The sequence below is a fragment of the Silurus aristotelis genome, assembly GCF_946808225.1.
Source record: "Silurus aristotelis genome assembly, chromosome: 2".
Classification (NCBI taxonomy): Eukaryota; Metazoa; Chordata; class Actinopteri; order Siluriformes; family Siluridae; genus Silurus; species Silurus aristotelis.
The window spans coordinates 31572427-31593687 of NC_139575.1; the positions used below are offsets into that span (position 1 = coordinate 31572427).

At 35.8% G+C, this 21261-nt stretch overlaps 2 protein-coding genes across 7 annotated transcripts; both read left to right on the forward strand.

Moving 5' to 3' along the window:
- Nucleotides 1–1256: 1256 nt before the first annotated feature.
- trim63a (tripartite motif containing 63a) lies at nucleotides 1257–2880 on the forward strand. The gene has a single exon (XM_083534159.1). It carries the CDS (start codon nucleotides 1373–1375, stop codon nucleotides 2414–2416), a length of 1044 nt encoding a protein of 347 aa, XP_083390285.1. The 5' UTR covers nucleotides 1257–1372; the 3' UTR covers nucleotides 2417–2880.
- Nucleotides 2881–8386: 5506 nt separating this feature from the next.
- Nucleotides 8387–20625, forward strand: mlpha (melanophilin a). Of its 6 annotated transcripts, XR_014532063.1 has the most exons (16): nucleotides 8388–8501; nucleotides 9332–9463; nucleotides 10532–10753; nucleotides 10841–10953; nucleotides 11721–11762; nucleotides 11911–11972; nucleotides 12709–12798; nucleotides 12880–12997; nucleotides 14339–14532; nucleotides 16258–16341; nucleotides 17054–17278; nucleotides 18008–18178; nucleotides 19435–19599; nucleotides 19735–19806; nucleotides 19983–20327; nucleotides 20600–20625. XR_014532063.1 is itself a non-coding variant. In XM_083533224.1 (15 exons), exons 2-15 carry the CDS (start codon nucleotides 9354–9356, stop codon nucleotides 20037–20039), a joined length of 1722 nt encoding a protein of 573 aa, XP_083389350.1. In that variant the 5' UTR covers nucleotides 8387–8501; nucleotides 9332–9353; the 3' UTR covers nucleotides 20040–20380. The 6 variants fall into 6 exon arrangements, 5 of the variants coding, with proteins under 5 accessions (XP_083389350.1, XP_083389349.1, XP_083389351.1 ...); XM_083533224.1 differs by lacking the exon at nucleotides 20600–20625 and having other exon boundaries at nucleotides 8387–8501; nucleotides 17057–17278; nucleotides 19983–20380; XM_083533223.1 differs by lacking the exon at nucleotides 20600–20625 and having other exon boundaries at nucleotides 19983–20379.
- Nucleotides 20626–21261: the final 636 nt, after the last annotated feature.

Genomic DNA, 21261 nt, shown 5'->3' on the forward strand with positions numbered 1-21261 from the left:
AAGGCCTATAGATTTTTTCTTTTGAATTATACTTAATACTTATTTTCATACTGTACATCAAATAATATTGGTTGTATATAATGTGATGGATTATCTACAGGATATGATATAAATATTATTGATTCGAAGCACTAGCCCAGGAACACTAGGATAGATAGATAGATAGATAGATAGATAGATAGATAGATAGATAGATAGATAGATAGATAGATAGATAGATAGATAGATAGATAGATAGATAGATAGATAGATAGATAGATAGATAGATACTTTATTGGATACACCAATCTGTGGCAGGACACCAAGCACATCCTTATTCACACTCTCATTCAGAACAAAGGCAATTTAGCTGTTTTTGGCATGTGGAGGCAGCCAATTAGAACCAATTATGGTGCAATTATGATAAAAAAAAAATTATTGGCCCTTTTTCAGTTTTACACTTGACAGAGCAATGACATATAAATGAAATAAAACTAAGTTTGATGATACATACACATTGACTGATTCCAAGTACTAAACAAATTAGAGCCTGACTGTTTTTCTTCACAAAATATTTCTACCTTGCAAAAAACTGTGACGTCCAGTAGCATGTTCCAACATGTTAGCTTGAAAACATTTTGAACAACACCTGTTATTTTGAAAGACTTTACAATGAGTGTTCTGCTTTCAGAGGAAAGTTGCACAATTTTTTTCCAGCAGGAGTGGAAGTGGTACACATGTCTATTTACAAAAAGAAGCAGTGGTAACATTGAGCAACAGTTTATTTACATCTGAGGGATATCCAGGAGCACTTCTAGAATCATTCATAGAAAGTTAAGGAGAACAGACTGTGAGAACTTTTAAAGCTCACTGGTGGGTTTCTGCATTACATCGTGGGCATTACATATGATAATCTGATATGACGAAGCAGTAATAAAACTTAATAAATAGGTGCCTAATAATCTGTAAACAAACATGAGTTATGTACAGCTTCATTTTACATATTGTTGAGCAAGTAGTGGAGCTCTGTATGAGTGTCTCATTGGTCACATGGGGCTTGTTTGGCTGGAGCTGCATCATTGCTCCCACAGATGGAGTGTGGATGGGGGGGAGTTGCTGCTAAGTTTGGCATGTGACTACCCAAGCAGATTATGTCAAGTTGTCGCATGTCTTCTTCGAATCAAGCTTCACAAACAAGTGGAGGATGGAATTTTTACAGAGCCACCTCCAGGGTCAAATGACACAACCTGACTGGTATATAAACTAAGAGGGTGGCCAACTAGACCAGTAGATCAAAATAAACCTCGACAAGAACAGAAGCACACAGGAGAGCTTTGCACGCAACGAAGCGAGGAACCAGTGAAAGGAAATTAGGACTGGGATACACATAGACATGGACATTCAGACAGGCCAAGTTGTGAGGGCTGTAGGTCCTATGGAGAGCCTGGAAAAGCAGCTGAGCTGCCCCATCTGCCTGGACATGTTTACCAAGCCAGTGGTCATCCTGCCCTGCCAGCATAATCTATGCCGTGGCTGCGCAAATGATCTCTATGACTCTCGCAACCCATACCACTACTCAGGAGGAATCTTCCGCTGCCCAACCTGCCGCTTTGAAGTGGTGCTGGACCGCCATGGTGTCTATGGACTTCAGAGAAATCTTCTTGTGGAGAACATAATTGACATCTACAAGCAACAGCTGGAGAACAGTGGTGGTGGCGGTGGTCTGGAGCCCCCTTTGAAGGACAAGGACACAAAAGAGCCCATGTGCCAGGAGCATGCTGACGAGCGCATCAATATCTATTGTATTTCCTGCCAAGTCCCTACGTGCTCCATGTGCAAGGTATTTGGCCAGCACAAGGACTGCAAAGTATCCACCCTGAAAGCCGTCTATGAAACTCAGAAAGCTGAGCTCCAAAACTCAACTGAGTTGCTTGCAGCTAGCAACAGCTACATCCAGGCCATGCTACTGCAAATGGAGGACATCTGCAAGACTGTAGAGGAGAACAGCCAAGTGCAGAAGCAGAGACTGGGAGAGAAGTTTGACTTACTTTATGCAATCCTGGAAGAGCGTAAGGCCCAGCTACTGGAGCAGATCACGCTGGATCAGGATGAGAAGGTAGCAGTGGTGCAATCACTAATTCAACAGCACAAAGAACAGATGGAGGCAAGCAAAAAGCTGATGGACCAAGCCACACAGAGTTTGGAGAAAAGCAACATAGCAGAGTTCCTCGTCAATGCCAAGAAGATCATTGCAGAAGCAAAGGACACAGCCAAAAACTCTCAATTAGAACGACCAGAGCTTGGCTTTGAGAAGATGGACCACTTTACACTGATTACTGAAGAAGCTGAGGAAGTGCTTGGAAAAATAGACTTTGGTGCAGATGATGATGAGGAGGAAGAGGAAGTATTTGAAGAGGCTGAGGAAGAAGAGGAGTAAGCAATGAAGAACTTTGCTTGATACATAGACTTTAAATGGAGGAAGGGTAGCAGAAGAAAGAATAAAAAAGAGCCCTTGCTAGCACATGAACACAAAAAAGCTGCTTTTAAAAACTGTGATGAGTGTATGCAATCTAAAAAGTAGTTTTTTACATGACAAATTGCACCATTTCCACTTTCCACTTGACTTTTATACTTTTGTATTTATACAAATATGATTTTTTTTCTGTTATCTTTAGTATAGATGACAAGGTTTACACCTAAATATTAGATTTGATATGATTTTTAAGTCAAAACTAGATTTGTTAGCTGTAGAATACAGCTGCTTCAATTTAGTTTTAGTGTGTCTGTCAAATTTTTTTGAATACTTGAATGAAGGTGTTGACTCATGAAATACTGTAAAGGTTTATTGTCATTGGATAATTCAATGAAAATAAAGTGTTTACCAAAAAACAAAAACAAAAATGTTGCATGTCTCCTGCACCTCATATTCTCATATTAGTTCTCATATAGTTGTTGGTAGGAACAGACATAACAGCAACGGCAAGCGTTTCCTAACTTTGGTGGTTTGCAGTTTGACGTTCAAGAGGCAGACTATTTTTGCAGGGTGAGAATGTAAGTCTAGGAATAGACTAGAGCACGCCTCATGTTTCCATCCATGACAATCACAGCTGCTGACATACATGCCTGCCAGTGATATGTGGCCAGGGGTCAACAGTGATCCCACCATTAGCTAGAGATAGTTTCTTGGGTCCAGATTTAAAACAATAGCTGTACAGTACATTTGTCTGATTAGATTGCATTCAAATAAGAAAAGACGATGCAATTGGATAGTGAAAAAAAAAAGTACTTATTATTTGGATCTTAATTTATTCATTAATGATCATCTAGTAACACAATATATTATTTTTACAATATAGAAAATAAAATAAATAAGTCAGTAGTTTTAAAATGAAGTAAAATGTTAATACAGTACAGTACAAAAAGTAAAGAATGCGGTGACGTGTATCTTTAACTCTTTTTTTTCATCATAGGACACTATAACCAATAAACAAGCAGAGAAACTACGCTTAGGCTATGCTACTACAGAAGTGCATACTGTACAGTACATGTACTTACTAATAATATCAATAAATTTCATACAGTGCACTGTATTTCTAAAATATGCTATATAATCTTTAAAAGTGATATAATTTTGTACAGTAGAAAGTTTTTTCTCACAGATATCTATTCATGCTTTGAGGGTTCTAACTTACTAAATAACGCATGTATCTCATAGATCAAATATGCATTACCAGGCAGCTTGAACGTTTAAGCTCTCCTATTCCATTACCACATGATGTGCAAATATCAGGAAATAAAAGCTAAAATGTTGATCAGTGTTCTCATATTCAATATTATAAAAGTGCAATATTTGCAGTACATATTTAAACATAGAACTTTAAAACCAAACCAACAAATTTCAGATACTTATTGCATAAAATTTATGTTACTGGAACTTAAGATGATTTGTTGAATTGAACTGTTAAAATGCAACAGTACAAAATCGGATCAGGCTCAACAATGCATCCATTACAGATCTATTTAAGCAAAGTAGATCTCGCTAATAACACTCCAGCAGCTGTCTCAAATGTTGACTTGATAAAAACCATGAAAGTCCACACCTCTGTGAAGCCTAGATGCTTAGAATAGTATTTTACATTCTGATGGTATATGTATACTGCATGGCATAAACAACAGATATCAAGTTTCCAACATGTTCTGGGATATGATGCCTCAGCACCAAGTGCATTTGGTCCAGTCATGCAATCAGTATTAAACTGTATTTAAAAAAAACCCCAAAGCTTTGGTGTTGTCATGGTGGACTTATTTGTAAATGAACTTAACCTGACCTCTATTTGTGGCAGGTCATTTTCTGAAGAAATCAATAACTCGTGCTAACACATTCACCAACACTTATCTAACAGTTTATTTGAGTATATTTGCATGTGTAAAGTAGAAAATGTAGTAGTTTTGGAAAGAATTTTGCGGAGGTGACACAGGTCATTGGACAATTGAATTTAGCTTGTGATTAAAACCACTTCTCTTGTGACCAGTACTGAGTGTTTCCATTAACCCACAACCAAGTATTTATTTAAATGCATCCTGTTATAGAACAGCAAGGATCTAATATGTATTAAAAACATTTGCCATTTAAACTTTCCATCCTTGAACCTAAATGTCACACCATACTGTACCAATGTCACACCAGTTTCTAACAAAACAAACAACTGTTTTTCACTCTGTTATCAACATTTTTGAAAAGACATAATGCCCTCTCTTTTATAAATCAACTGTACATTTGACCAGCATTTCTGGTTTGATCCAGACATCACAAGAGATGGCTAGAAGCTCAAACCTGCTTCTCTAAATAAGAGCAGGACTTTCCCTGGTTGGCAAACATGGATCAGTAGATTACATCTAATTTTAGAGTTGTGAATCAGCTCGCCCTTAGCCTCTGCTGTAACTCACTGAAGGACACAGCCTCTATCAACTCCCACGGCTTAACAAGGACCAGGACCAGGGCTCTTATTCCTGCTATAAGCAGCAGGAGAGGATTGTGTGTCACTAAAACGGTCTCAAAGAAACTTCCTTCAAAATGCAGAAAAAATTAATTTTAATAGTATTAGATCCATTTAACTTTAGTTCTTTCTTTAATAATTTGGTAAACTGTTGAGAAAAATGCAATATCAATATAGCCTTTCACTATTTATGAAGTTTTGAATATGGGTGCAAATCAAGGGCACAATGAAAGATGTGACCTAAAAACATGACCTGAGATTGTGCAGCATGAGCATCTAAGAGCTTTGCTGTGTAAAAATATCCACAGTTCATTTTCAGAAACAGCAGCCACTGCCTGTACATGGTTGCAGAGTAAATAGACCCTTTCTCTCTGTCACCTTGCCATGTGTCTTGCTGGCATAAAGAGTATAATCAAGCCAAGCCTGCTTTGCTTTGCCTTTACACAAATACAGTAAAAAGTAAATAAGTGATCTCTCTGTGGGAAAACTAATCAGTTGAAGCATAGTATATCCTTGTTGTTATAGGAAAATAAATGAAATGACAAGAGGTTGTGAGGTCCCATGACCCCCCTGAAGTTGATCAGCATGACCCAAAGAGTTCGATTATAACACCACAATTTGGATGATATTGGAATATATATATTTATATATATAAATCATGTTACAACCGTCACTTTCTCACCAGTCTCAATCTCACTTTTTTCTCATGAATATTTTTTTTTTATTGTTTTACTTAATCATTTTTTTTTTTTTTATTTAAAATAAGTGCTGACTAATTTGTTTCCTTAGTAAATTACATTGATTTGAATTTTTTTATTACATGTATTATTTTTTATTTTATTATAATTATTATTATTGGAGGGCACTGTAAATATAATAATAATAATAATAATAATAATAATAATAATAATAATAATAATAATAAAAATATGTGGATATATTATTATTATTATTTTTTATTATTATTATTATTATTATTATTATTATTATTATTATTATTATTATTATTATTATATTTACAGTGCTCTCCACTATTAGCACTTTTGGCAAATATGATCATAAAATACTGAAAAAAGCTGAAAAGCAAAAATCATTATTGCATTTAAAGCTTTTAAAATCTTTGTGAAATATATGAACAAATATTATCACCCCGGGAAGTCCTCCCCTGTAATGCCTCATGAGATGGGAGATTACATGACAAAGGATCTGACACTATTTCTCGATACTTAATCTCTCCAGATCCTTCAAAGTTTTCTGTGTGGTTCAAATCATGACAGGACCCTGATTTTGTGTTCAGTCAACCCTTTTTAGCATTGATATTGATGTATGTTTTGGATCATTGTTCTTTTGGAAGCTCCCAGCATGGGCCATTTTAAGCTTTTAGCAGAGGAAGTCAGGTGTTTATTTAATCCATTATATTATGTATCCCAACAAAATGTCTAGGTCCTCTGGCAAATAAACAGTCCCAAATCATTAAAGAGCCATGACAATATTTAACCATCCACATGGCTACATTTCTGTGTGTGGCAAGCCCACCTCTGGTGCCAAAAAGCTTTCTTTTGTATTCATATAACCCGTAAGTCAGGTACCAGGTAATAAAATTCATGATTGACCTGGCTATCTGGTTACCCTGGGGTGCCTAATTCGTTTACTGAAAATTGTTTCCACATTTATGAAAGACAATCCTATTTTCTATGGAACTGGATTAAACTTCACTTGAACTACAAGACCAAAACCTGTTCCAGCTGAAAATGCCTCTGTGCACAAAGCCAGCTGAGAAAATATATTGAGTTAGCAACAGTTGTTCAGAGAAAAGTTCAGAGGAAAATTGCCATAATATTTTGAGCTATCAAAAACAAATATATATAGTAAGTTATATAATCATTCTTTAAAACCATGATGAGCTGCAAGACATCACAAAAACTAAATATTGAGGTAAATGCTACAACAGCAGAAATAACAAAACAGGTTCGACTCCTATTACTAAAGATCCTGATCCTCTCATTGTTACTGGTATCTAATATCTAGTGCATTGCAATTAAATTCAATTGATTTATATATTGTAAATATATGTATAACATTTATAAATATTTGTATTTTTATTATGTAACATTGTTTAACATTACAATTTTGTTAAGATTTGCTAAGCAAACCAAAGGCAAGGGTGGCAGGGACAATACAAAATAAAACCTCTACCTCTGGCCTGTTTAATTAATCTTGTTCAATTCAAAGATGCTTTTAAATTTTCTGTAACAGCATCTCTTACAATAATCATAACTTCTTGTTTCACAGGTGTGTAAATATGAGGTAACACATAAGATATTTAGTTTTTTTCATTAGTCACAATTTGTAAAACCAAGGAATATAACTGAGATGTGTGGCAAAAGTTTGTTGAGCTGCACAAATGGGAAGTGGAGATAAGAAAATGGCATCTGCCTCTCTTCCCTCCGTGGATCTTCCAACTTTATTCAGGCCTGCCTCTGGATAGTGTCGTCTTCGTTTTGAGGCCACTCTGTGCAGCTGGTAACGGTTTCCCATCAACGCCTTGGGTGGTTCCATGAAATTACGGAGTAAGAACGGGAGCTTCGAGGATGGATTTGGATTGTAGTTAATGTCTGCTACACTGACTCAGGACTACAGTTTGCTTCGGATCACCATCACTGTACCCCGCAACATTGTATATCTGCAATAAATGAACATTCGGTGCATCCCAGATGTGGATGGGTTCCCTCTTGAGTCTGGTTCCTCTCAAGGTTTCTTCCTTATGCCATCTCGGGGAGTTTTTCCTTGCCACAGTCACCATCTGCTTGCTCATCAGGGACAAACTTTACTTATAAAGAACATTTAATAAATTTTTTATTACCACATTATCTGTGTAAAGCTGCTTTGAGACAATTTTCTTTGTTAAAAGCGCTATACAAATAAAAATGAATTGAAAATTGAATTGAATTGAAAATGCCTGTATCCACTACCAGGGCGATAATTGAGAAATTCTATTTAACTGAAAATTTTATGAATAAACCTGGAATATAATGTGTTTCTGAAGTTTCTGAACACACTGTGAAAAAGGATATTTCAAGTTGCCAAAATCTGAATCACAGCTGGGGAATTACAAAAGGGGTTTCCAAGAGAAAAGTCTCTATTTTTATCCATAAAACAAATTTAATCATTTTCCATTTGGAAGACACTGCTAGAACCTCACATGGGATCAGGTTCCAGCAGGTTTTCACATATATATATATATATATATATATATACAGTATATATACTGTATTTCTGAACAATCAATATGTATCACAATGGTTGTTTTGTCAGTAGATGGTAGAGGAATGACCTTTTCCTTGAGCTATTTTAAATAAAAAAGCTCTCCATTCACTGGAAACACTAAGCCTGTCTGTCTCTCCCCTTTTCACTTCAAAAATGTAAGCATGTGATTAGCACAGGAGAAAAACTTTCGCCTGATTTAGTTTGCTTCAGTTTCAGTAGAGGCAACAACAGCAGCTGATATTTTTCAGGAAAAGAGAGGTAAATACATTCTGATATATTTTAAATATTGCAGTATTGATTATATAATGTATTATAAAGTGATTGCATGAGTACTTGAAGATGCAGAAATGTATTTCTGTTAAAACGCATTTGATGCCTGTCATTTTTGATTAATTCATTAAAGGTCAGTTATTTCTAATCATTAAATCATCACCCTATGCACAGGTTTACAGAGGGACATCAGAATAATGCTATATGTATTAAGATGCCACTGTAGCTGTAGATTTCTAGTTACTCTTCTTCTTCTCTTTAATATATGCATTATGTCCATCAATAATTAATATTGAGCACACCATCAGTGCGAGCTGTAAATGACTCAACCATGATCCAATGTTAAACCAAAGAAGAAGAAGAAGAAGAAGAAGAAGAAGAAGAAGAAGAAGAAGGAGAAGAAGAAGAAGAAGAAGAAGAAGAAGAAGAAGAAGAAGAAGAAATTATTTCAATCTTAATTTATATTGTATTGACGTGTTTTTCCTTAAACTGGTAGAAATTCATAAATGTTACACTGGATATTACACTAACACATATGATTTTAATAATTGGTATACATATTTAGCTAAATTTAGCAAACCCTCCCTAAAGACTTCATGATTTAATGCAGTAGATTGCTAAGGAACATTATCATTAAACACTGTATAGTTCAGCTTGTATTTAGTGAGCATTGCACTACTGCAAATTTAAATATTAGTTTACAGTCCAATAAACTTGTTGCAGTGACATAACAATTCAATCTGTATTTTGCTTTACATATTTAAAGCTTTTTTCTAAGAAATTTGATGTGTTTTCCTGTATATTTGTGAGATCTACAGGCTACAATAAAAAAGGTGTAGTATGGATAAGAAATTGGACCTATCCAGACTCACGGATGAGGAGGCCAAGCACGTCTGGGAGGTGATCCAGAGAGATTTCGAGCTTAGGAAGAAAGAAGAGGCAAGGCTTGGGTGTGTTTGAACAAATCATACATTAGTATTTACTTTTAAAAAACATTTAATTCTCATTTAATTTAATCCTCTGGTATTTCTTCTCATTATCTTTATATATTTGATTCAGTATGTTAACCTAAGCTGTGCAGTATTCCATGGCAAGATAGTGAATGTCATGTACAAGCAGGTCACTGTTCACTTTCTGTGAAATAGTGAGAGCAGCTCAGTGCTGAACCCATTCCCATGATGATAATCACAGCAGAGTCACAAGGTCAGATTGCTCCACAGCTCTTCCTGGAAAAACAGGGTGGTGTGAGACCTCTTCTATGCTGTTCTGATAACACAAAGATGTTTTTATCCAGATTTATCCAGGAAGTGTGCTTCCTCATTTTTGAGATATAATCCAAATTTTCCATAATCCAAAATGTAATCCAGGCTAGAAAGGGTACAGAGAGACAATTTTGTTTTCTATGTGCAGATTAGGCCTGATATTAATCAATAATGGTATGAAACAATGCTAGAACCAATCTATGTCTGGAAAATTTATTCACATTTATAATTATAATAAAAAATATTTGCCATTGTTTTATGCTACTCCAGTCTTGGGTTGTATCCAATTATGAATATATTAAACAATAAATGTGTTAAAAACAGATAAAAAAAAATACAAATTCCCATGGGATGCCACCAAATTATATAAACAGGTAGTTTTTAATACCAAGCAGGCATAATTCAGTGCTCATATATGAAGCCCTATGCAGAAATTTATTTACATTAATATAATGCATTTACAGCATGAAGAAGAAGCCTTTATTTGTCACATATGCATTCAACATAAAAAAATTTTGTCTGTCACAACAATCATTTAATGTTCTTTAGTAAATAGCAGTAAATGCTATTTGTTTTTTAATGCATTTTGCATATTGGTAATGTTCATATTATAATAATAACAAAAACCTTTCCAGTTTGTCATGCTTATGTTAAAATCCAAATACAGATAATTAAGCGCACCAATATGATAACAACATACAGGTAGACAGATAATAGATATTAACACCCCTACTCTGCTGATTCTGCATCCTTTAGGGAGTTAAAAACTAAGATTGAGAAGGAGGACTCAAAGCGGGAGCTTCTGAGCTCTCAGTCCAGCCTCACTTCTTCCCACTGCATCCGTTGCCTGCAGCCCTTCAAGTTCCTGGTGAACAGCAAGCGCCAGTGCCTGGACTGCCATTTCTATATATGCAAGACCTGCAGCCGCTACAGTACGAAGGAGCATGGCTGGGTGTGCGATCCCTGCCGAATGTCCAGGTCAGACATTTCACTTTAGTGGAGAAAAACTAGCATGAAAATGAGTCTGGACTTTTGACATTTACTGCTGCCTTTTTGCTCATGCAGGGTCCTGAAAGTTGGAACCCTGGGCTGGTATCATGACAACATACGGTCTCGCTTCAAGCGCTTCGGCAGTGCCAAAGTGATGAGGTCGCTCTACAAGAGATTAAATGAAGAGGGTGAGAGCTATAAAAAGTATACTGATATGCTGGGATGTGTTAAAATTGCCTACTGCATTATCATATTTTTCCATGAATGTACTAAGCCAGTATAATCACTGAGGGGCCTCAGATAATAGTAAAGGATATTTCAGATATCCTGTATATCAATTTATGTCATTGCCATGGAAGTCATATGACTGGGAAATTTCCTTAAGCATAATTTTCTAAATAATGGCCTACTCAGTAAGCCTCATATCTCCGTCAGAGTGATTAATTTTCAGTATGTGCATTAGTTAGGTCAGTGGATTGTTTTGTTAGTATGAAAGCCAGAGGGTGTTTCCGGAATACTGTGGCCATGACAGATCACATGTTGTGTGAGTGTCTGAGCAGGTTCTGTTGAGGTTATTTATGACTATCCGGCATGATCAGAGACGGTAAATTGAGAAATTAGAAACATACTTAGGACTGGAAGCAGGCGGAAGGATTATTTAGCATGAACTGGGTGGATTATGATGCTTTAAATCATTGTGCTGTGTGATCTTTTTAAGGTTGAAGTTGTATACAGGCAAATATCCTATTATTATATTTTAAGAGATTTATCTTCTTATTAGAAGCACTTTACTGACAAACTTTGGATTAATGTCCAATAATTAAACCAATATTCAACATAATGATTTATGTATCTGGGATGAACATTTTATAGGAACAGCATGGTTGGCATTCCAGCAGTAGGCAGGATACCAAGAAAGGATTAGTATTTCCATTATTTCCCTTTGTTTGTCCAGGTCGCCGTGACGATGACGTGCAATCCATGCCTGATGTCCACAGTGAGTTGGTGAACTTTTGAGTGGTGCTCAAGAACAGTTGTTCATCATAACATTTGTTCATCATCATAATAGTGGCATAGTAGAAAATATCACTTGCAACATTTAGTTTAATATGATGAGTGATTCATTGTGTGATATTTACTGTTAGATGTGTACAATGGCCATGATGATGAGCATATGGATGCAACAGAAGCTCAGCGCTATAAGCAGGTAATTATTTTTCATTATAATCTTTATTTTTTCTGCTTTTAATCAAAGTCTTAAAGTATAATTGTTCTCTTGAATGAACATATCTAGGGGCTATTTCTTTACAACAGCTCATACAATTATTTTTGGTAGTAAGACATTAAAAAGTACATACCCTCAAACTAAACAAACTCAAGACAGTTTCACAGTTGACTCATGCTATATGCTTCATTTTAGTAAATTAGTGTAACCCTATAATAGGCAATTGAGAGTTTTCAAAATCATCCATATACAGTCTAAAAGTTTAGTCTGAGAGGTTTTAACTGCCCTTGTTTCAACTGTGTTTCCCAAAAAAAATAACAGGAAGCACCAAACTGATGCATATAAACTGGTGAAAAAATCCAAAGAAACAATATGTCAAATATATATTTATAAAAAAATCTAATTAGTTTTTTGTAAATTGTATGGAGTTTATAAAAAGTATTTGTTGAATGGCCAATATCTAATGTCTGTTTGACCTTGAATAGGAAAATAGTTAAGTGCTTCATATATTTGAACTTATTTTTTAATTGATTTATTAAAATAATGATTGTGGAATGACTGTATAAAACTTCAGCCTTCAGATTTATGTATTGAAAGCAAAAACATGTTTCATTCCATCTCAGTTTTTGTAATATTATGTCAGTGATATTCTGAAGGGCTTTCTTGTTTATTAAACAAATACATTAAACACTTTGTGCTTTGTTCTGCTTCTGCTGAGATGCGAAAGACGAAACGTCTACTCTCTGTCCACCCTATGGATTTGGATATTGATGAGTATGGCAGCCATTCCCGGCGACAGTCTATGCAGGCAAGAGCGCTTTTTAATTAATATTCACGTATTCACAGCATTAAAACCTGATTTTTACCATTTCATTTTGAATTTTTTCAGTATATACAAGATGAGCGTGGCATGCCCCGGAATGATTTAGAATACAACCCTGACATGTACCACCACCATCATCAAAGGATGAATAGGAGGAAGAGTCTAGATCGTTTCTCACGACCAGGTAATTAAACCTAATTAGTCATGTTGTAGAAAAATAATCATCACTTGCATATTGCCATGTGCTCTAACATAATGCAGAGTCATTTGTCATTACCATCCTAAAATTGATTATTTTCTATTAAAAACTGTTAAAAATTATTAAACTATTAAAAAAATTTTTTCTTAAACCATAACCATTTGCCAGTATTTACGATTTGTTAATAATTTGTTATTCCTGTAAAAAACAGCTTCTAGTGTCTCTGTTACAATGCTTTAATAAAGGAGACTCTATCCATGTACATAATTTTTAAACCAATAATTCAAGGATTTGCCCTAGAACATGTATCAACAGCTTACAAATCCCAAAAAGCCTCAAAATGCTCTTGAACAATTTACACAATTAAAATATCACTTGTTGAAGAATTTATTATTAATTTATATACATATATTATAAAAAGTATAAACCAAGAACTATCTTGCCATCTTAAAACACTTAGCCAGCTAGCTAAATTTGTCATGAGTTGAATTTCTGCATTAGAGAGCAGACTTGCATCATCTCAGTGCTTTATTTAACAGCAGCCAGTCTTCTGAAATAGTCCACAACTCCCAGGATTATGTTAGTCACTAGTGAACTATTTTTCTATTACCCATAGTGACTAGATACAGATGAGGTATCCATGTACAGCTTCTGAAGCTAATCAGTTTATTTCTGGCTACGTTGTCCTCCCGTTCCTTTTAAATGGATAAACTCCTAAAAACATTGTGTGTATTTGTAGCATTGCATTAGACTTTAACTACATCACTGAACTAAAGATTTTTTTGCCTTAGTTCTTGTTCATTGCACTGCTTTGTATGAAATTAATTCAGAGGTTCTCAAACTGTTTTTGCCATTTCCCACTTTAGAAGAGGGTGGATTTTCCCACCCGGCCTCCGTTACCCCATAAAAATGGTATTCAAATACTTACATTTTTAAAATGTAAAATGATTTAAAAGATCAAGTTTTAAATCAATAATATCAACATAAAAAATAAACAAAATAAAAAAAATTAAATGCAATAAAATGCATTTGTATTAGGGACCCTTACTGTTTTTATTTACTTGCATTAATGTCATACTTATTTGTTCCTTTGACTGTATGAACCTTATTTTTAAAAGAGAAAATTGTATGCCCACCACGTTGAGATCCACTGAATTCATTAGAAATAAATTCAGAGTTACACTGCAGAGAAAATGTAATTAAATCAAACTTCAGATTTGAGCTGAATACTGTAGAGAAAAGTTATTTTTAGCATTATTTCACTATTCATAAGGAGTATAAGAAAATAATAAAAATGAAGAGACATCACTTTTTGCCCTGTTTTAGATGATGGCATGTACTCTGAGCACAGGATAGTACGTGCTCGCTCTCTATCCAAGATCTCCGCCGTACCGCAACGCTCCTACTACATGGACACCTCAGAAGAGGAGGATGCTAATCGTTTTCCCGTTTATCAACTTCCGTCACGACGCCGCAGCCGGGCATCGTCTCAGGAAAACATCACACACAGCACTCCTCCAGTAGGCATCAGTGTAAAAGAATGACATACATGTGTTAATGAAGTTAGGCTTAAAACAGCACAGTGTAAACTAATAATGATGGGTGTCTGGTTTTAATGGGCTAAAAGGGCAAAGCTTAATCAATATAAAGTTTCTTTTTTGGCATCGGATCACATCAGATTATGTGCTGTTGACACACACGTCTTAAAGCAGATTAGTTTGGATTTTTGTGGCATGCAGCACAACAGCACCACCACTGACTGTAAGAAAAAAGTATGACAAAGATGCTTGGCTGATCATTAACAGTCATATCAGGTGATCTGCCAGCTAATATTTCTCAGACCATGACATAAGACATCATCATCAGTGATTAATCGAGTGCATATGACATGCCAAATATTGTCATGTAAGATTTTCACAGACAATTGCAGGTTTTGCAGCTTTCAATAAAAGTGCAGAAAACAAACCAAAAATATGAGACATGCTCAGTGTCAGAAAAAATTGCCATGTTAAGGAAATTCACAAACAGACTTGGCAAGGCTAGATCAAAGAACATGGACAAGGCCATGTGTCAGCAATGTGTGGAGGTTGCAGTTGCTGCTGGGAACCTGAATTTGAGAGCTGACAAACGCACCTAGATAGATAGATAGATAGATAGATAGATAGATAGATAGATAGATAGATAGATAGATAGATAGATAGATAGATAGATAGATAGATAGATAGATAGATAGATAGATAGATAGATAGATAGATAGATAGATAGAAAAGTCTTTATTTGTCACATATACATTACAGCACAGTGAAATTTTCTCTTCGCATCCAAGCAAGCTGGGGTCAGAGCACAGCTCCCCTGGAGCACAGAGGGTTAAGGGACTTGCTTGTTGATACCGGGGCTTAAACCCCCGACCTTCCCGAGTCTTATTAACTCTCTTAGAATGTATTTCTCTAAAATGCCTTTGGAGCAGAAACTACAGTGTCTGTTAAAAATTTGGAAACACCTAGAGAGAGAGAGACACACACACATGCATGTTCCTTTTGTTTATATGCAACAAGTTATAGATAAGTTAATCATATGAACATTTACTTTGACCAAGCACATATACAAATGTACAGATGTTAAACTGTTCGTTAAACGATGTCGAATGGTCATTGTTCTTTTGTATGGTGAAGTTGGTTCCAATTAGCCACAATCTAAATATCTTGGTTCAGTATTCCTTTCACCAGAATAAGTCTTCAAACTTCTTTGCTCCATAACAACCCCAAACCATTAGGCTTCCACCTCCAAGTTTAACTGCGGGTGTGACACCTTCTGGTAATATCACCCCTGTTTCTTACATCAGTTCTTCTGTTAGAGCCAGAAAGTCATATTTGGACTGACTGTCCAATTCTTGTGTGTTATTGCCTTTTACCTAGTTTGTTGGATGCAAACATAAGAAACATGCATGTGTTTTAAACACGATAAAAGACTAGGTGTGTCCCAACTTTTGAAAGATGACAAGACATTTTTGTTTGTGTGTATCATCTTTGCTGCATATCATTCTGATTATTCCATAGATAAGATATAATACAATGTTCATCTTTGTCAAGCTATTGATATAGTTTTGATTTTTCCCACCGCTGATCACTGCCAAGCGCAATGTTATTGATTTCAGTTAATCCCAGGAACAAGGCTTGCTTGTTTGACACTTATCTGCATCTCTCTTTCTCTTTCTCCCATCACAAACAACCAATGTTTGAATGCAGATTAATGAACTAAACAAGAGAATGTATGCCATTGAGAGTCTGTTGAGTCGACTGGAGGAGAAGATGACTCTGCCTAATGATCAGGTAGAAATAAAGGCAGAAAAAAATCCTAACCATATTCCATGCTTTGCAAATGTTTTTTCCATAATGTTTTTTTCTATACAGTGTAAAGAATTTAAGCACACTATATGGCCACAAGTATTTAAACATCAGATCACCACAATTATGTGTTTGTTAAAGATCTCAATTCACACCACACAATTCAGTGAATGTTTAGATTTTGGAGCATGGCTATAAGAATCTTTGAGAGATCACAAAAGCATTGGTATTGGGAAGATCATGAGATTCGGCACTGTTATTTGATGATCCAATTCATCCCAAAGGTGCCTGAAATAGGTTTAGGCCCTTTGCTCCTGTAAGGGAAATTCACAATGCTATATAAAGCATATAAAATTATTTAGACAATTACGTGCTCCTAACCTTGTGATAACAATTTAGACACAGCTCTCTTAAGAATGTAATGGCCAGGTGTCCTATTGTTTGGCCATATAGTGTATTTTAGAGGTAAAAAGTTAATACTTTTAAGCTGTATTTGACCAAATCCAGATATTTATGAAACCAAGCTTTCATATGTTTCTTCAGCAAGTTATTTCAGTAGTTCTAGCTGAACAAGTGGAGTGGCAAAACATCTAGCTAAAATGATAGCTTCACTTGCCATGACTCATTTACTCTGCAATCCAAGTCTCTTTGTCTCTTGTTAAAGGCAGGGAAGTGAACAGTTCATGTGTCTCTGTAGCAGGCGCACGCCTCAGTGAGTCAGCTGGAGGAGGAGAAGCTGAAAAAGAAGCTAGATGAGCTGATGAGTGACAGAGCCCTGTCTACTGATGAGGATGAGCCCAAGAAACCCACTCAACCCAAGGGGCCTGTTGTAAAAATTTCCCAGCGCACTGAACAGGCATCGTCAGTACAGGAAGCAGTCCTGAGTTCGTCTAGTGATGAGATGCCTACTGAGGCTCAGAAGGTAATTAAACACACATTTTATTTCAACCAATTGGCTGGTGTAAACTGGGAAATATTTATTATGAGAACATTTACTGATTCCTAAATAAAAGTTTATGAGATGATATTCATCTCTTAATGGAAAAACATGCTGAACGTTGTTATATTCATAGTTTGATTTCTCAGGGTTAGGGAATTCTGAGTTTACTTTTTTAATCAACATGATGCTATATTACCCACAGGGCTGTTTGATTATCTTCCAAGGGGTACCAGTGGGATTTAACCCTTGCTTTATCTGTACCTAAAATGTTTAATGCAGAACCTAACTGTCTGTTCTGTTCTATTCTGCTCAAAGTGATTGGTTTCAAAAAGCGAAACTTTTCAAGTTAATACCATCATAAATGCCATCAAGCTTGTTTATGCATTGTATTTTTTATTTTTTAAAGTATTTGCAAAAATACTGCACCATCTAACAATCTAGCACCACATTGCTTATCACATCACAAATATTTCAGTATAAACATGTAATTGTTGGTGGAATCTTCACAATATTTCATCACACAATGTCAAATAATAAAATCCAGAGCCTTTATAGTTATTTTAGTATGTTACACTAGAAAACTTTTGTGCATTGGCAATAATGAAAGCCCATTAAAAAGCCTTTTAAAGCCCCCTCCAATCCCCACCCCAACCACCGTAAAACATATCATCTCCTCTCAGCTAATTGCTGTTCCCTCTACATGGCTTTCAGAGATCAACCGCGGCGGCTCTATGCGACATCACAACCGAGATTCTAAGAACCATTAATGCTACAGAAAATGCTATGAGCGAGTTGGCCCACTCAAACCCTAATGACAGACCTCAGTTAGCGGGCACAGACGTAAAACAAGCTGATGCTGCTTACAGGGAGCTTGAGGAAAATGTAAGCCCGAAGATATTTTGCATACATACAGTCATGGCATAAATATCATCCATATTCTAAGGTTCATAATCAATATGATTCACTGTTGGTCAGTTTAGTTATTTAGTTTTGAATAAATTGAGTGACACATTGCTTAGTGAATGTAAAACAGTGAATAAAATGTCCATGGAGAACAATTCTAATCCAAGAAATGTGCTTTCACCAAGGGTAAAAGAAATACTGAGTAATTACACTTAAGTGGAAAAAGCTAAATAAAGTGACCAGTCAAACTGTAGTCAGAGAAAAGTTTTTTTTACTCTGAAATGTATTTAAGAAAATGGTATGGTGTGGTATGGTAACAGCAAAAGCTGTTAACAGAATATTGTCCAAATTATCTACACGCTTTTGGCCTAAACACATTATTTAGTCTCTGCCAGTCTGCCAGTTGTATGCATAACTATTGCTATGTATTTTGAACTGAATTAATCGAAAGTAAAATATTGTATAAAATTACCAATACTTACAATTAGTAAGCTACTTTTAGCAGTTTGATTTTCTGCCTAGCTAGTTATGGTAACTATTAGAATCTTTTGCTAATCTGGGCAAGAAATAATCTAATAAATTATAGCCTGGCGGCGCTCTCACCGCTGCGGCCCGGGTTCGATCCCCGGTCAGGGAACCAACCCCAGCCACTCTTAGTGCCCGGATAAATGGGAAGGGTTGCGTTAGGAAGGGCATCAATCGTAAAAACATGTGCCACATCAAACATGCGGATGATTCGCTGTGGCGACCCCTAATGGGAGAAGCCGAAAGAAAGTTTAATGTTAACAAATTAGCAAACTTACCTCACTGTACATCAGATTAGATTCCCTCCAGGGGGGTAAAGAAGACAATTTATTTTAAATGAGCCTTTGTTAAGTTTGACAGTTATAATGTTGTGGTTTATCCGTATTCAGATTCACCTGAGTAGTTATATCTCTATCTACAGTATGTGTAATGTGAAAAGGCCACCATAGATAAAGAACTTTTTTTTTCTACACTGATGAATTTGAAATGTAACTTGATTGGTTGCTGAAGTATAAAGGATTATGTTATAAATTGAAATAATTGGCTGAACCTGCAGTAATCCAGTTACAGTAGTCACAGGCTAGATACGAGAAGCCATGGCCTTTGTTATTTCTAATGATGAAGATATTAAACAAGTTTATAAAAAAGACTTAAAACATTTTCACTGAGTATATTATTCAGCTATGGTATTACTGCCTACTCTCATTTAGGTATATCTGACAGCTGGGAAGTCGTTTGACATGGAAAAGAAGTTAGGGAAGATTGAACATAGTGCTAAGAACCATTATTCCGGCCCTCTCACTGACTCTGAACTGTCTGAGCTGGAAGATCAGCTTGCAGCAGCTGCTGCTAAAGTGCAGGATACAGAAAGCGAGGTAAAGACATTTGAAATTAACCAGCCATTCGGACAAAATATTTGAAAGTTGTTTAAGTATGCGTTGTTGACCTATTGTTTTGTTTTTACCTGATCTACCATTATGTAATAAAGTGAAGTACATTTTCTTTTTCAGGTGTCAGACATTGAGAATAAAATTGCTGTTCTTAGTGCATCAGGACTATCAATAGATAAAGACAAGAAAAAGGTGACTTATGGTTTACTTAATACAACAGGAATTGTAATTAAATATTCAGAATTTAAAGGCCGATTGTAAGGAAGCTGTTGGTGAAATGAATGCTAATGAAAAGTTTTGTTTACTGTGTCCTTCTTATTTTTTTTTATTTTTTTTTTAACCTAAATGCATTTTCTCTGCATTTGTAGGTAACAAGCATACAAAAAAGCAGAAAGTCCCAAGACATAACCAGAGTACATTTTTAAACACGAAGAGAGCACTGTTTCAACACTCGTTTTCTACAGCTATTCTTCACACCACCGCTTTAACAACATTGCACTACTTTTGTGCTGTTGTTCTACTTTTCCTTACACCCAGAGGAAGTATTGTAATCTAGCACAATGAGCCTTTTCCTGTCTTTTCCTCACTTTCCCAGTAATGAATAATAATACATGAAATGTTTGCTTTTTTAAATCATTCATCTAGCTATGTCTTATCTTTAAGGCAGAAAGTTTTCAATTATCATGAATGTTTGCTTTTGTTGGAATAAAAATGTGCAGATTCCCAAATCAACAAAAGGTCCTTAGTTCATTACTGTATAAAGCTACACTTTAACATGTAGTTTCTAATTAATTAGTTTGGAAAAAATTAATTAATTTTTGCGCTAACATTATTAAAAGAATATTTTTAGGCTTATAAAGAAACAACCGCTCTGTTTTATAATGTTCTAAAGCACATTTTCCTAGCTTTGAAAAAATACATAGCTTTGCAGCTTAAGAAATAATAGTTCATTATGCTTATTAGTTCATTCATTTATTTTACTAAGTTGTGAATATACAAAAAAATACACTTTTTTGTACTGTCCCCCTCCTAATTTCTTTTTGCCATATTTGTCACATTTAAATAATTCAAGCTAATTTTAATATCAACCCAGCCATTAGGGAGGCACAAGCCAGTGCACTCTTAGTGCCGGGCCCAAGCCCGGATAAATGGGGAGGGTTGAGTTAGGAAGGACATCCAGTGAAAAGCGTGCCAAATCGAATATGTGGATCACAAATAAGAATTTCATACCGGATTGGTCGAGGCCCGGGTTAGCAACGACCGCCACAGGTATCGTTGGCCGACAGGGTACCGGTGGAAATTGGGCTACTGTTGGCCGAAGGAGGAGAAGGAGAGGAGGAAGACGTCTACAGAGATGGCAGTGAAAGGAGAAGTGTAGGAGAGTAGAGGTTCAGGTTGGTACTTTAAATGTTGGTACTATGACGGGTAAAGGGAGAAAGGTAGCTGATATGATGGAGAGGAGAAAGGTAGATATGTTGTGTGTTCAGGAGACTAAGTGGAAAGGGAGTAAGGCCAGGAACATTGGAGGTGGGTTCAAACTGACGTATTAGAGTGGAGGAAGGTGCACACAAGTGGACTATGTTCTATGTAGGAGATGCAACCTGAAGGAGATTGGAGACTGTAAGGTGTTGGCAGGGTACAGTGTAG

What these genes read in the sequence shown, in the direction of transcription:
- mlpha (XM_083533223.1), top strand. Translation starts at nt 9,354, where the DNA reads ATGGATAAGAAATTGGACCTATCCAGACTCACGGATGAGGAGGCCAAG. An exon ending in AAGCTCAGCGCTATAAGCAG is followed by an intron (nt 11,973 to 12,708) that starts GTAATTATTTTT and finishes GCTTCTGCTGAG; the next exon opens with ATGCGAAAGACGAAACGTCT. An exon ending in TGCCTACTGAGGCTCAGAAG is followed by an intron (nt 17,279 to 18,007) that starts GTAATTAAACAC and finishes CATGGCTTTCAG; the next exon opens with AGATCAACCGCGGCGGCTCT.
- trim63a (XM_083534159.1), top strand. Translation starts at nt 1,373, where the DNA reads ATGGACATTCAGACAGGCCAAGTTGTGAGGGCTGTAGGTCCTATGGAG.